General features: G+C 50.9%; 1 protein-coding gene across 1 annotated transcript; it reads left to right on the top strand.

Annotated features, from left to right (window-relative positions):
• Positions 1-10,539: 10,539 nt before the first annotated feature.
• On the top strand, positions 10,540-13,183 carry LOC119278197 (isoamylase 2, chloroplastic-like). The gene has a single exon (XM_037559553.1). It carries the CDS (start codon positions 10,664-10,666, stop codon positions 13,043-13,045), a length of 2,382 nt encoding a protein of 793 aa, XP_037415450.1. The 5' UTR covers positions 10,540-10,663; the 3' UTR covers positions 13,046-13,183.
• The last annotated feature ends 1,415 nt before the right edge of the window (positions 13,184-14,598 follow it).

The following is a 14,598-nucleotide window of genomic DNA, read 5'->3' as shown; positions in this document are numbered from 1 at the left end:
TGAGGTGTGTATGTAGCCGAGAACTCATGTGAAATCCCTTCTTCATGAAGAAAGGTATCCACATTTGCGTTGTTGAACTCCGTTCCTTTGTCACTGCGAACCTTCTTGATCTTCACTTCAAATTGATTTTGGGACTTCCTAGCAAAGTTCTTGAAAATCTTTTGGACCTATGATTTATCATCAAGAAAGAACACCCACGTAAATCTTGAAAAATCATCGACTATGACTAGATCAAATGAGTTTCCACCGAGACTTTTATAGGCGTTGGGACCAAAGAGATCCATATGAAGTAGCTCGAGTGGTCTTCTAGTGGTCATGATGTTCTTCACGGGGTGACTTCCTCCAACTTGTTTTCCTACTTAACAAGCACTGCACAATCTATCCTTGTCCAATATAACATCTTTAACTCCAAGGATATGATCACCTTTAATAAGCTTGTCAAGATTTCCCATGCCCACATGACCTAACCTTCTATGCCACAACCAACCTTTAGATGATTTAGCAATTAAGAAAGTTCTAGGTTGAGCCTTTTTAGTGAAATCAACAATGTATAGATCACCTCTATGTATACCGGTAAAGACCATATTATGATTATCTCTTTGAAACACTTGGCAATCTACTTTAGTAAATAGGACATTGAAGCCAAAGTCAGCAAGTCTAGATACGGGAAGTAAATTATAGCCAAGGGATTCAACAAGCATAACATTTTGTATGGAGCTATCATGTGAGATGGCCACCTTACCAAGGCCAACCACCTTACCCTTTGAGTTGTCAACAAAAGTGACATACTTTCAAGGGCCATTGTTTTCAGCAAGCTCACGAAACATATCCTTATCTCCGGTCGTGTGATCGGTACATCCACTATCAAGAACCCATTCCTTTCCTCCAGCCATGTAGCCACGAAGATTAGCCATAAGACCAAAATGTCTCATAGACTCATCGAGATCAAAGTCACTATCATCATCCTCATCATAGTATCCATGTTCAACATCATCTTGTGATTGATCAATTCCTAGAGAGAGTGATTCATTAGATAAATGATCATCATAATGTTCGTCTTTATGAATTCTAATAGCTTCGGAGATGATATTGCTAATAATTCCAACATCTCCTTTGGCACGCATGAGGTTGCTAAGCTCAAATAAACAATCACCAAACTTAGGATCATTGGAATTCATCTTACTCAAAGCAATAGACTTATGGAGAATCTCATCTATTGCAAGGAATAGTTTGGGCATCATTCCTCAAGAAATCTCCATATAGTGTAGGCACAATCAAGAGCAGGCAAGCACCTAAACAAATTTCTAGGCAAACCTCTAGTAATAAGATTGACAGTTATAAGGTTGCGAATCATGTCAATAGACTCATCAAGGGTAGGATGCAAATGATCAACAAGGGGTGCACAAGGGCTAGTAATGTACTTGTTCAAGTGATGTTCATTGAAAATCTCAAGCATCTCATTTTTCCACTCATGAAAAAACTCTCCATCAAGTATAGGCACTCTACGTTTAAGACTCCCCAACATAGACTCATTCATCTTCCTCCAATGATGATTAAACCAAAGCAATGGAGACCAATGCTCTGATACCAATTGTAGGATCGAGAAGAGGTGTCTAGAGGGGGGGGAGTGATTAGACCCTCAACAAAGAAAAGCATCCGTTTTTAATTTCTTTAAGTTAAGGTGGAGTTTTAGCACAAGTTTAAACATTCACAATACATTTCAAGCAAGCATGGCAAGAGTATATGAGCAGTGGAAAGTAAAGCATGCAAGTTTCAAGAAAGTAAAGTGATGGGATTGGAGTGTGCAAACGCAATTGGAGACACGGAGATTTTGGCGTGGTTCCGATAGGTGGTGCTATCGTGCATCCACATTGATGGAGACTTCAACCCATGAAGGGTAACGGTTGCGTGAGTCCACGGAGGGCTCCACCCACGAAGGGTCCACAAAGAAGCAACCTTGTCTATCCCACCATGGTCGTCGCCCACGAAGGACTTGCCTCACTTAGGAAGATCTTCACGAAGTAGGCGATCTCCTTGCCCTTACAAACTCCTTGGTTCAACTCCACAATCTTGACGGAGACTCCCAAGTGATACCAAACCAATCTAGGAGAAACCACTCTCCAAAAGGTAATAGATGGTGTGTTGATGATGAACTCCTTGATCTTGTGCTTCAAATGATAGTCTCCCCAACACTCAACTCTCTCACAGATTTGGATTTGGTGGAAAGATGATTTGAGTGGAAAGCAACTTGGGGAAGGCTAGAGATCAGGATTCTTGTGGTTGGATTGGAATATCTTGATTTCAACACATGAGTAGGTGGTTCTCTCTCAGAAAATGAATGGTGGAAGTGTAGGCACATTCTGATGGCTCTCTCCTCAAATGGAGCCTCCACACAAAATCTAGCCGTTACACACAATTCACCAAACTCGGTGGGACCGAATCGAGAAACTTGGTCAGACCGATATGGTTCAAAATGTGAATGTTAGGATTTTCAGTGGGACCGATATGATCAACTTGGTGGGACCGATGTGCTAGGGTGTAACGCCCTCGATGCGGCTATATCTCCCACGTGCCGAAGCACGACTTAGAGGCATAACCGCATTGAAAGCAATGTCGCAAGTGAGGTAATCTTCACACAACCCATGTAATACATAAGGGAAAGAGATACATAGTTGGCTTACAATCGCCACTTCACACAATTACATGAATAAAGCATTACATCAACCAAATACAATCAGGGCCCGACTACGGAGCCAAAATAAAAGAAGAACCCCAAATGCGACAAAGGTCCCCGATCAACCCCAACTGGGCTCCACTACTGATCAACTAGAACGAAGCAACACAAAGGGCAAGATCTTCATCGAGCTCCTCCTTGAGCTTGGTTGCGTCACCTGCTCGGTAACATAGGCACCTGCAAACTGGTTTGGAAGTATCTGTGAGCCACGGGGACTCAGCAATCTCGCACCCGCGAGATCAAGACTATTTAAGCTTATAGGAAGGATGGAGTAATGAGGTGGAGCTGCAGCAAGCGACTAGCATATATGGTGGCTAACATACGCAAATGAGAGCGAGAAGAGAAGGCAAAGCACGGTCGATAAAAGTATGATCAAGAAGTGATCCTATAGCAACCTACGTCAAGCATAACTCCAACACCGTGTTCACTTCCCGGACTCCGCCGGAAAGAGACCATCACGGTTACACACACGGTTGATGTATTTTAATTAAGGTCGACTTCGGGTTTTCTACAACCGGACGTTAACAAATTCCCATCTGCCCATAACCGCGGGCACGGCTTTCGAAAGTTCAAATCCCTGCAGGGGTGTCCCAACTTAGCCCATCACAAGCTCTCACGGTCAACGAAGGAATAGACCTCCACCCGAGACATTCCGATCAGACTCGGTATCCCGGTACAACAAGACATTTCGACAGGGTAAAACTAAACCAGCAACACCGCCCGAATGTGCCGACAAATCCCGATAGGAGCTGCACATATCTCTTTCTCAGGGCACACTCAGATTGTCTTAGGTACGGGTAGGCCAACCCAGAGTTGCCCCTGGTGGTCACCGGTAGCTGACAGTTGGACCAACACTCAGAGGAGCACTGGCCCGGGGGGGGTAAAATAATGATGACCCTCAGGAGCGCGACTCCCAAGGGAAAAGAAAAGGCTAGGTGGCAAATGGTAAAACCAATGTTGGGCATTGCTGGAGAAGCTTTACTTAAGGCGAACTGTCAAGGGGTTCCCATTATAGCCCAACCGCGTAAGGGACGCAAAATCCGGGAACATAACACCGATATGACGGAAACTAGGGCGGCAAGAGTGGAACAAAACACCAGGCATAAGGCCGAGCCTTCCACCCTTTACCAAGTATATAGATGCATTAATTAAGCAAGATATATTGTGATATCCCAACAAGTAAGCATGTTCCAACAAGGAACAACATCTCCATGTTCCAACAAGGAACAAACTTCGATCTTCACCTGCAACTAACAACGCTATAAGAGGGGCTGAGCAAAGCGGTAACATTGCAATCAACGGTTTGCTAGGACATGGTGGGTTAGAGGTTGAACATGGCAATTTGGGTGGCTGACAAGCAAGTGGTAGGCATCGTAGCATTGGCATGGCAAAAGAGCGAGCAAACTAGCATAGCAAAGATAGTAGTGATTTCGAGGGTATGATCATCTTGCCTGAAATCCCGCAAGGAAGAAGAACGAGTCCATGAAGAAGACAAACGGACGTAGACGAATGGATCCTCACAACCTCGACGTTATCGGAACCAACCCGAAGAAGCAAACACCGGAAAAGAAGCACACAACATAGTAAACAACCCACACATCAACATGGCATGATGCACAAACGAGTATGATGCATGTCCGATTTAATGAAGCATGGCATGGCAAAGTGCACAAGCAGTTCTACAAATTAAGTGGAGATCAATATGCCACGAGTTGCATATTGACGGAACACCACGACACGTTATTTAGTTTGATCTCGTTTATGTACCCAACAATATTAAATGTTGTTTAACATGGCAAGGGAGTGAAGCAAAGTAAAACTACCTATCTAGTCAAGTTTAAATGAGGCCGGAAGCAACGAACAACAATTCCGGAAACTCCTCATATGCATATATTAGGTTTGGTACTGGTCTGCCCTAAACATAATTTAAAGTTGTTAAACATGCAAAGTGATGTCACCATGATAAACTAGGCAAAAATTCTACCCCATTTACATATAAAGATTATTTAAATCCGAGCTACGGTTAATTAGTTATGAATTAAATCATTTTAGCAAGTAATTTAAGCAAATTTAAACAAACAGCATTTTAAACATTTTAACATGGCAAGAAATTGACATATTATTAATCTACACATAATTTTAAACAAGTTTCATATATAAATTATTTTGAACCGATGCATGGTTTGAGAGTTATTATATGCATGAAGTGCAAGGGTGTTTCTGCAAAACTGGCAATCTCTGGAAAAATCGTTAAATCGCAGATCTGGGAAAAAAAAGGCTATGGGCCGAAACTGCACATGGGTCAATAGTGCAAAAGGAGAGGGGGCGGCTCACCCATGGGCCTCGGCCCGGTCGGTGGTGAGGGACACAGGCAGGCCGGCTTGCGGCTGGGCCATGAAGAGGAGACCGGTGGAGGCAGATCCAGGCCTCGGGTGCTGCGGTGGCCCACGCGGAGCTGGGCCCTCCCTTGCGCTAGAGCTGGGCCGGATCTACAGGCGTCGGAGGGGTGGCAGCCCAGGCGCGCGCTTGCGCGAGGCGCAGTCAACGGGGCGAGCGGCTGCGCTCGTCTTTGATTCAGAGGAAGCGGGGCGCGGCGCTAGTCTTCTCGTTCGAAGCAGAGGAAGCAAGCGGCAAGAACTGCAGCAGCAGGCTTGGCGCGAGATGAACCCAGGCGGACGCAGCAGGCCTCCGGCGAGGTCAGCAGGGCAAGGACGGCGGCGACCGGACGCGAGAGCGGGCGAGGGCAGCAGCTGGGTTCGGATCCGGCAGCCGGTGCCTCGTTGGGGAGCAGAGGACAACCGTGGCCTCGGGTCTCTAGCGATGCGATGACGACGGGGAGGCAGCGGCAAGCTCCGTGGGACGGCACCAGATCAGAAGGAGAGGAGGGCCTCGGCGTTGTTCTCCGACGTAGCGGCGGCGCGGAGATGGTTCTGGCGAGGATGAGGAGGCATGAGGCGCTGGAGGACCACTTCAACGGGGACGCGGCGGATCTCGCCGAGGAAGGAAGAATTGGAGGCGAGGCGGCCGGGTCCGGTGGGTGGCGGCACCAAGGCTTGCCAGACGGGACGGGCTGGCGCGACGGTGACCTGCAGGAGCTTGACGGGGACTGCTGCTACAGAGAAACAGAGAGAGATATGAGCGAGGGACAAGGGGAAAGAAAATACACGGGAAGATCCAGAGGAGGGGGACGCAACGTTCCTGCTAATTGCCGGCGAGGAGTGACTTGGGGGCCTCGGGCACGAGGAAAATCAGCGAGCGGCGCGGGTTGGTTGGCTGCAGAAAACGAGGTGGATCTGGATCGGGGAAGAACCCGATGAGAGAGTGGCGGCGGCTGGGAGGATCCCTAAAAATTAGGGTTGTCCAAAATGGACTAGGGATAGACTATATATATAGTAGGTGGGTTGACTTAGGGGTATATCGTCCCTCCGATCGCAATCGAACGATCGCGAATAAAATAGCTAGGAAGTCCAAATAAGAAAATGGTGACGTTTTGTAGACGTTTGGGGATGATCCGGATACAACGGTGGCGACAGCTCGGTTCGGGTCCAGGACAACTTTCGGACGCGCGCGCGAGGAGGTCCGCGGGCATACGAGAGATGTTAGGTAGGGCCTGGTGGTGAGAGGTAGTGAGTTGTGCGGACGGTCTCGGGCTGAGAGAAGAGAAGAGAGGGAGGCCCGGCGACTGTTTCCGGAGACCGAAAACGTCCGACGTTAGACCGGCTATAATGCCGCTATAGTTTAACGGTTGGGCTATCAAACGAACTCCGAACGCGATGAAACTTGGCAGGCGGTCTACCTACACTATAATAAGACCGCACGTCAACTCTCATCCCATTCCGAGAACATTTTCCGGCCACTTATAAAATACTATTTCGGACATGCCGCGGGCGCGTGCAAGTGTGGTTGGGCTCAGAACGGACAACGGAAGGAACGAGGAGAACCCGGACGGATGCAAGTTTTGAAAACATGTTGATGCAATGCACATGATGACATGATGAAATGCAACACGCAAGCCAATGACAAGACAACAACAACGAATAACTGAACGACACCTGGCACATCGGTCTCGGGGCGTTACATAGGGTTAGGGTAAAACCTCATCTCATTTTGACTGATTACACAAACTCAGTGAGACCGATTTTGGTAATAAGCAAAACAGAGAGTTAGTCAAGCAAATTCGATGGGACCGATTGCATATCTCGGTGAGAGCGAAATAATTGCAATAGGCAACAGAGAGTTTGCAAGCCCATCTTGGTGAGACCGAGATCCCATCGGTGGAACCGAACTGATTAGGGTTTCTGGATATGGCTATGTCAAAAGAACTCGGTGGCGCCGGATAGATCAAATCGGTGGGGCCAAGTTTTAATTTTGGTTTGGGGCATATGTGGATATGAGAAAGTGGTTGAGGGCTTTGGAGCATATCACTAAGCACTTTGAGCAAGCAAGCCATTAAGCAACACCTCATCCCCTTTTAATATTATTGGCTTTCCTATGGACTCAATGTGATCTTGGATCACTAAAATTAAAAGGTGAAGAGTCTTGAGCTTTTGCCAATCCTTGTCCTTAGCTTCTTGAAGGGGTTCCACATCCTCTTGTTCATGGCACACCTTTTTTGGACTTTCTGAAATATACTAGATAAAAGTATTCGTCCAACAAGAGATATGTTGACATTTATTACCAAAATCACCTAGGGAGCACTTGTGCTTTCAGCGGCTCCTGGATCGGGGAGTCAAACATTTGCCGCAGCTGTCCTAGGGCCTCGTCGATAACTGCCAAACCCTCAGGCGAGATGCCAAGAGCTTTGAGAAGAACCATTTCTGTCGTCGTCATTTTAGATTTCCTTGGCGCGCTCACTGCCGTGGAACACGTGTTACGATGAGGTGTGAAATCAGGCTCCGAGCTCTTCCCTCGTACTGCTTCAATCTCCTTCAGCAACGGCGGGGCTAATTTTTTTCAGTAAACCCGTGCAGAAAGCCTTGATGTTGGCTACCGCAATTTGCTCTTTGGGTGGCAGAAGTAGATCATTGGTAGCGTGCATGGGCACGTCCATATCCATGCAGCCCGCTCTATCCACTAGGCATTGCTCCTCCATGCATGTCACCGTCTCCCCGCCCGCCTCGAACTGCAGCGTAGCACTCGTCTCATTCGGGGCACCTGCCCCCACCTCTGCATGAGTACTCGTGGTGGGTGTCGAAAGTTCCTCCACCGGGTCCCACCCAGGTGCCGTGTCCTGATTTTGGGTCAAGTTTCCCATCGGCTCTGTGTCCCGCGCCACACTGATTGGCCCATGCTCCGGGTCATGGGTTTGACTGGTCTGCGCTGCAATCCTAACTACATGTTCCTGATCAGCCCCATTGGTCACCGCCTGTTGCCCAGTTGCATCATCCTTGGGATTCGTAGAGGCTTCTAGAGCTGCATCAGCCTCCTTGTCTAGCACACCAGCTGGAGGGGCAAAGGCTGATTCGGATTAGGGGATAGCGTACGTGGGGCCTCTGCCACCACCAACTCCTGACCCAAGGTAGTAGCCCCAGTATCATCTATGGTTGATTGCGTTGTTGGATCGCCGCCCACGGCCAACACCGGGCCCTGCCCCGGATCTGCTATGGCCAGTGGCCCCTTCTGGCGGGCAGGCTCCTCTACTGCCGCCGCAACTACAGAGCCAGAGTGACATGCCTTGCCACCGGTGATGCTTCCCACCCCAGCGGCGGCGGCAGCACAACTCCGACACCTGTCTCGACCATTGGCCGGATGCGCCAGTCTGAGGGCCCCACACGCCCTAGGAGAGCATGCCGATACGAGCCACCCACAGCACCTCCCGCCGGCGCGCCACCGCAAACATCTCGAACACCCCGCGTCCATGGAAGCACCCGCCACTCTCCGCTGCCAGAGAAGCTGCCAGAATCCTCCGGCAGGCCGCTCTGACCGCTACCATCCGAGCTAGGCGGCCGGAGCCAGCCCTCTGGACCGGCGTGCTCCCTGACTCGACCAATATGGATGAGCGTCTTGTATTCCAGCAGCTGACGGGAAGTAGGCCGGTGAGCCGCAGGGTTGCCCTCCACCTCAGGCTCCGGCACCCACAACCTCCACGCCACCAGCACTTCATCAGGGTCAACGCACCACGCCCGGAGCTTGAACATGGAGAGATCCTCTCGGCTGGCTGTCTCCGGTGCCAAGCTATCCACCAGGCAGACAGATCCGAGAAGCTCTACAGCCGTGTCCCTGGTCCAGATGTGGGACCGGACGCGCTCGATCATCAGATCCACCTGAGAACGCATCACCTTGGTCACCGCTTGAGCTTGCCGCAGCCATGGCCTGAAGAACATCTTGAAGAAGTCGTGTCAACCGAGTCAGCCGTCAGTTCCTTGTTTTTGAACTCCGGTGTCACAAAGACCACAAGGAAATCTTCCGGGAAGAACTTGTGCACTGGAAACTTGTGTCTGGGGATATCCAATTGCGCCGCGATGGCTTCGGCCGCCTCCACACACGACACCGCCGGCCGGGAGCCGCCGATGTAAGCAACCACCGCCATCCTGAGGCGTCGCTCCATGTCATCCATCTCCCGAGTCCGCGAAATGACACAGACGTCCATGGCCGCCGCGGCCGCGGCCGCAGCCGGCAGCGCCAGCCAAAACCCCGCAGGTACGGTGTCAACCGCGACTGACGAGGGCCGCCCCTAGGGGGAGACCTGCCGAGTCACCGGCGACAGCCTGCGCGCTAGTCCTATTGGCGGCAGCTGCTGATCAGGCCGCGCCATGTTGGCCATGGCGTCATGTCGGAGCTCCTCCTCCGGCCGTGGGCTCCTGGGACGCGAACACTCTGATCAGATGTGCCCTTCAAGCCCACAACGAAAGCATAGTGGCTTAAAGGTGTGGTCTTCCATGCGATGCCCTTCCCTAAAGCACTTGAAGCAGAGCCCAAACAAATCCGACTGGATTTCTCCCCTCTCCTGTGAAGACGAAGGCGAGCAAAACCTAGGCCGCTCCTCCGCTGCAAGCTGCCTCTGCCGGAGCTCCCACTTTCGGCGACGCCAGAGCGCCTTGTGCGAGGGGCCTGGCCTTCTCCAAGGCACCGTCGTGGCCGTGCCCGCAGCCGGATCCGGGGCCTCCACGCCGGCAGAAGGATGCGCGCCCGCGAAGGAACCAGCAGAGCCCAACGATTCGGAGAGACCAAGACCGGACACCACTGACTGCAACCTGGAGGAGATCGAACACAGGCTGGAGGGGTCAAAGGCCATGATCGAGGCAAAAGGGTCGCGGGGGGAGGGGGAGTGGTTGCCGGCGCGAGGGAGGTGGACGCCGGGGCCGGAGTGGCTGCCGGCACGGAAGCGGGGAGGGGGAGCGGGGGAGGAGAGAGTTCTATCCACTTGTTTCTCAAGCAGGGGCGGACCTAGGATCTAATTCACGTGAGGTAGAAGTTGCGGAGAAATTACACAAAAGTAATAGCAAAACTGAAGTAATATGATCGTGTCAAAACCTCCTAGTAATAAATCTAACAAATATCGGAAGTCTTTTGATTTTTTTAACCTATACCAACCTTTTTCATACGATGGCGTGCACAAACCCATCGTGCACTCGCTGAGTCGACACGCGGGCCTCTTGCTCGCACGCAATGAACTGTTCACCAGACAGCGGCAGTGGCTGGCATCACCGGCGTGCACCGCACGTACGCAAGATAACAAAAGCACGCATGTCGCTTTTCCAATCCAACCAGCAAAAAAGCAATCAACGGCGGTCCGATGCGAGCCGTCCGTCCCGATCCTCCTCCACCTCCACGTGCTCCTGCTCCTCCTCCAGCCCCCACTCCACCCCACAACCCTCGTGCTGCCCCGCCCTCACTCGCTCACAGTCACAAGTAAACCCGCACAGTCCCCCATGCCCGCCCACTGCTCGACGCAATTCCCCGACGGCTGATCGCGCCGCGCAGGCCCCCATGGCCTCCCTCCTCGCGCCGCCCGCCTCCACGCGCGGCATCCTGCCACCCCGTCGCCCGGCCCCGCGCGCCGCCCAGACCCCCCGCGCCGGGCGCTCGTGCTACCGCTTCCGCACCGACGACGACGGCGTCGTGGACGTGGCCGTCGCCGCGGGGGAGGGCGGCGGGTACACGGTCGGTGTCGAGGTCCCGCCCCTCCCGGGCGCGCCCCGGCGGGGGGGCGGGCTGGTGCTCCGACCCGCGGGCTCCGCCGAGGCCGTCCCGCTGGACGGCGCCTGCCCCGCGGCCGAGCTCTCCTTCCGCGCGGCCCCCGCGCCGTTCAGCCTCTCGTTCCTGCTCACGGACGGCGAGGGCGCCGAGATACGGACCCACCGCAGCACGCCCTTCTGCGTGCCGGTAGGCGTCGGGCCGGGCAGCCCCGCGCCGCTCGGCCTGTCCCTCTCGGAGGGCGGGGCCGCCAACTTCGCCCTCTACAGCAGGAGCGCCAAGGGCGTCGTGCTCTGCCTCTACGGCCGTTGCGGCGGCGGCGGCGGCAAGCCCGCTCTTGAGATCGAGCTCGACCCCTACGTCAACCGGACGGGCCACGTCTGGCACGTCTCGCTGGAGAGCGTGGAGGGGTACGGCAGCTACGGCTTCCGGTGCGGGCTGTTCGGCATGGGCCACCCATTGTTGGATCCGTATGCCAAGTTGATCGGTGACCTGGTTGCTGCCAATCCCCTTCATGTGAAGGGGGTCACTGCGCCGTCTATGAGTTGCCTAGGATCGTTGGCGATTCCACCGAGCTACAATTGGGGCAGGGACAAGCGCCCATGCTTGCCATTGGAGAAGCTGGTGGTGTACCGGGCAAATGTGGCCTTGTTCACCAAGGACAAGTCGAGCGGTCTGCCGGACAATGTTGCCGGTACTTTCTCCGGGGTGACTGCAAAGATAGAGCACTTTAGGAGTCTCGGTGTCAATGCCGTTTTGCTGGAACCAGTGTTCCAATTCGATCAGGTGAAGGGCCCTTACTTCCCGTACCATTTCTTTTCACCAATGGACTCGTATGGTGGTGAAGGCTCCAGTGCTTCAGCTATCACGGCTATGAAGGATATGGTCAAGGCAATGCACAGAAATGGAATAGAGGTCCTCTTGGAGGTTGTTTTTACACATACTGCTGAAGGAGAAGCAGATGGTCAGATGATATCGATCAGTGGCATTGACAATTCCTCGTATTACATTGCTGATGAGATTGCTGGATGCAAATCGGGTATACTGAATTGCAATTCTCCAGTGACTCAGAATCTGATTTTGGACAGCCTCCGCCATTGGGTGATTGATTTCCATGTTGATGGGTTTTGCTTCATCAATGCCCCTTTCCTGGTCAGGGGTCCACGTGGTGAATATCTTTCTCGACCGCCCCTTCTTGAATCTATTGCTTTCGACCCGGTTCTTTCCAAGACAAAGATCATTGCAGATCCTTGGTCTCCACTCGGCATATCTAACGTGCAGTTTCCATTCCCTCACTGGAAAAGATGGGCTGAGATGAACACAAGGTTCTCCATTGATGTGCGCAATTTTTTGAAGGGAGAAGCTCTTATTAGTGATCTTGCTACGCGTTTGTGTGGTAGCGGGGACCTATTTTCCAACAGAGGCCCGGCATTTTCTTTCAATTATGTATCCAGGAATTCAGGGCTTACTCTTGTTGATTTGGTGAGTTTCAGCAATGGGGATCTTGCTTCTGAGTCGAGCTGGAATTGTGGTGAAGAAGGACCGTCGGAGGACAGTGTAGTTCTTCAGAAGAGGCTAAGGCAGATAAGGAATTTCATATTTATTCTCTTTGTTTCACTTGGTATTCCAATCCTGAACATGGGAGATGAATGCGGGCACTCCTCTGCTGGTTCGACATCATACAAGGATAGAGTTCCTCTAAACTGGAAGGCCTTGAAGACCAGTTTTGTTAAGGAAGTTACTGGATTCATTTCATTTCTAGCTGCACTCAGGAGTCGGCGAGGGGACATTTTTCAGAGAAGAGAATTCCTCAAACTGGAAAACATAAGTTGGCATGGGAACAATCTATCTGAACCACGATGGGAGGATCCTACTAGCAAGTTTCTTTGCATGCATATAATCGCAGAAAATGATGTTAATACACCAGAGTTAACCAAAGGTGACTTGTACATATGTTTCAATGCAAATGAGGAATCAGCAAGTGCTACATTACCTGCTCCTGCAGAAGGATCTGTGTGGCTACGTTTGGTTGATACATCACTTGCGCTTCCAGGTTTCTTTACAGCCGAGTCTAATCTGAAAGTACACCAAGTGCTAGGATATTCATCTTATGAAGTAAAAGCGCACAGTTGTGTTTTATTTGAATCAAAGAGGGATCTCCCCCAGTTTCTCTGATAAAGTAGTTAGTCTGTTGACGCCTGCTTCCTACTTTCAGAGCTTTGGTTGGAATAAGTTGGTCTGTACTGTAGCTGAGAATGTTTATGATAATAAAATGTAGCATTTGTCCAATGGATGGTATATCTAATTTCCAAACTGCCTCGAGCCATTGTTCTCCATATAAATTCTCCAAGTTTTGAAGCTAACCAGTTGCAGGCTTGCAGCCATTTACTACTCCAAGGAAGCACTCCGGTGCGCCTAATCACCTGGGTTATGTAACGACCATTTGATTCACTTGTGCAACTGCGCAAGCACCTGAGAAGATGGTGCATCAGATGGAAGGCAATTTCGGTGACCTTTCTCCTTCTGCACCTTTGCCACGCGTCTGTTTGCCTCCTTTGATCCCTCACCTCCCTTACCTTTTTCTCTTTTGGTCAACCCTTCTGTCCATTCCCTCCGTCCAGTTTTATTAGTCCTCATTTTATTTTGGGTCAAAGTTTGATCAGATATTTGACTAGCAAAATATAAGTGATATGTCAAGAATACTATATTGTTGGTTTTGTATTTGAAAGTAGTTTCCAATGGTACTATTTTGTTAAATATAACTTATGTTTTATTAGTTAAATGTATGTTCAAAATTTGATTCAAAACACAAGGGGACTAATAAACCTGGACAGATGAAGTACTCATCTTGCCCCCATGCATGTGGCCGCCGCTGCACTTCTCTCTTTCGCTGCTGACCTTTGTCTCTCTATCCCTGGCACCAATGTGCATGTACGGTGGCATACACACAGCCACAGCTGGAAGGGCAATTGGCATTGGCATCCCGCTTGCTGCCGCTTCTCGTTGCGAGTCCAACCTCTTAACGGTGGTGATGATTCTGGTAAAGAACTAGATTTTTTTCCGCCTGACCCTTGTTTCTATACTCCATTTCTTTTATGCGTTCACTGAAAGGGAATTAGGCTTTATCTTTGACGGTGTCATTATTTCTTTCCCTACATTGCTGTCATGTCTGTCTACTCTATATTATTTAAAACAGAATAAAAATCGCGTGGCATTTTACATTTCCACCAGGCAGATGGCAATAGTTGTGGATGCCACATCAACAGGCTCTGTCGTGGTTCTAAGTCTGACAATAGTGTAGGGGGGTAAGTATGGAGAGGCAAGATCTTAGCTGTGGAGAAGTTGTAAGCACGCAAGGTTTACGAGTTCAGGCCCTTCTCGGAGGAACTAATAGCCCTATGTCTCGGAGCCCGGAGGCGGTCGACTGGATTATATGAATATGGGTTACAGAGGTGCGAACCCTTGTCTCGGAGGAGGGGGTGGCTTATATAGAGTGCGCCAAGACCCCGGCCAGCCCACGTTACAAAGGGTTCAATGTACATTAAGGCAGGGCGTTACTGATAACGCTAGTAATAAAGTGCTATGATGACCATAAAAGCTACTTAATGACCGACCGTTAGCGTGCGGAGTGACTTCAGGTCTCCTGGCCGCCGAGCGGTTGGATCTTGGTCGAGTGGTTGCTTCTTGGTCGAGCGTCTTCGAGTCTGTCGAGTGGAACACCTCCAAGT

Source organism: Triticum dicoccoides, chromosome 1A (assembly GCF_002162155.2).
Source record: "Triticum dicoccoides isolate Atlit2015 ecotype Zavitan chromosome 1A, WEW_v2.0, whole genome shotgun sequence".
NCBI classification, from domain to species: domain Eukaryota; kingdom Viridiplantae; phylum Streptophyta; class Magnoliopsida; order Poales; family Poaceae; genus Triticum; species Triticum dicoccoides.
The sequence above is the reverse complement of the archived record's forward strand: the minus strand, read 5'-3'. Positions and strand labels throughout refer to the sequence as shown.

Coding starts and splice junctions, on each gene's coding strand:
- LOC119278197 (XM_037559553.1), top strand. CDS start 10,664: ATGGCCTCCCTCCTCGCGCCGCCCGCCTCCACGCGCGGCATCCTGCCA.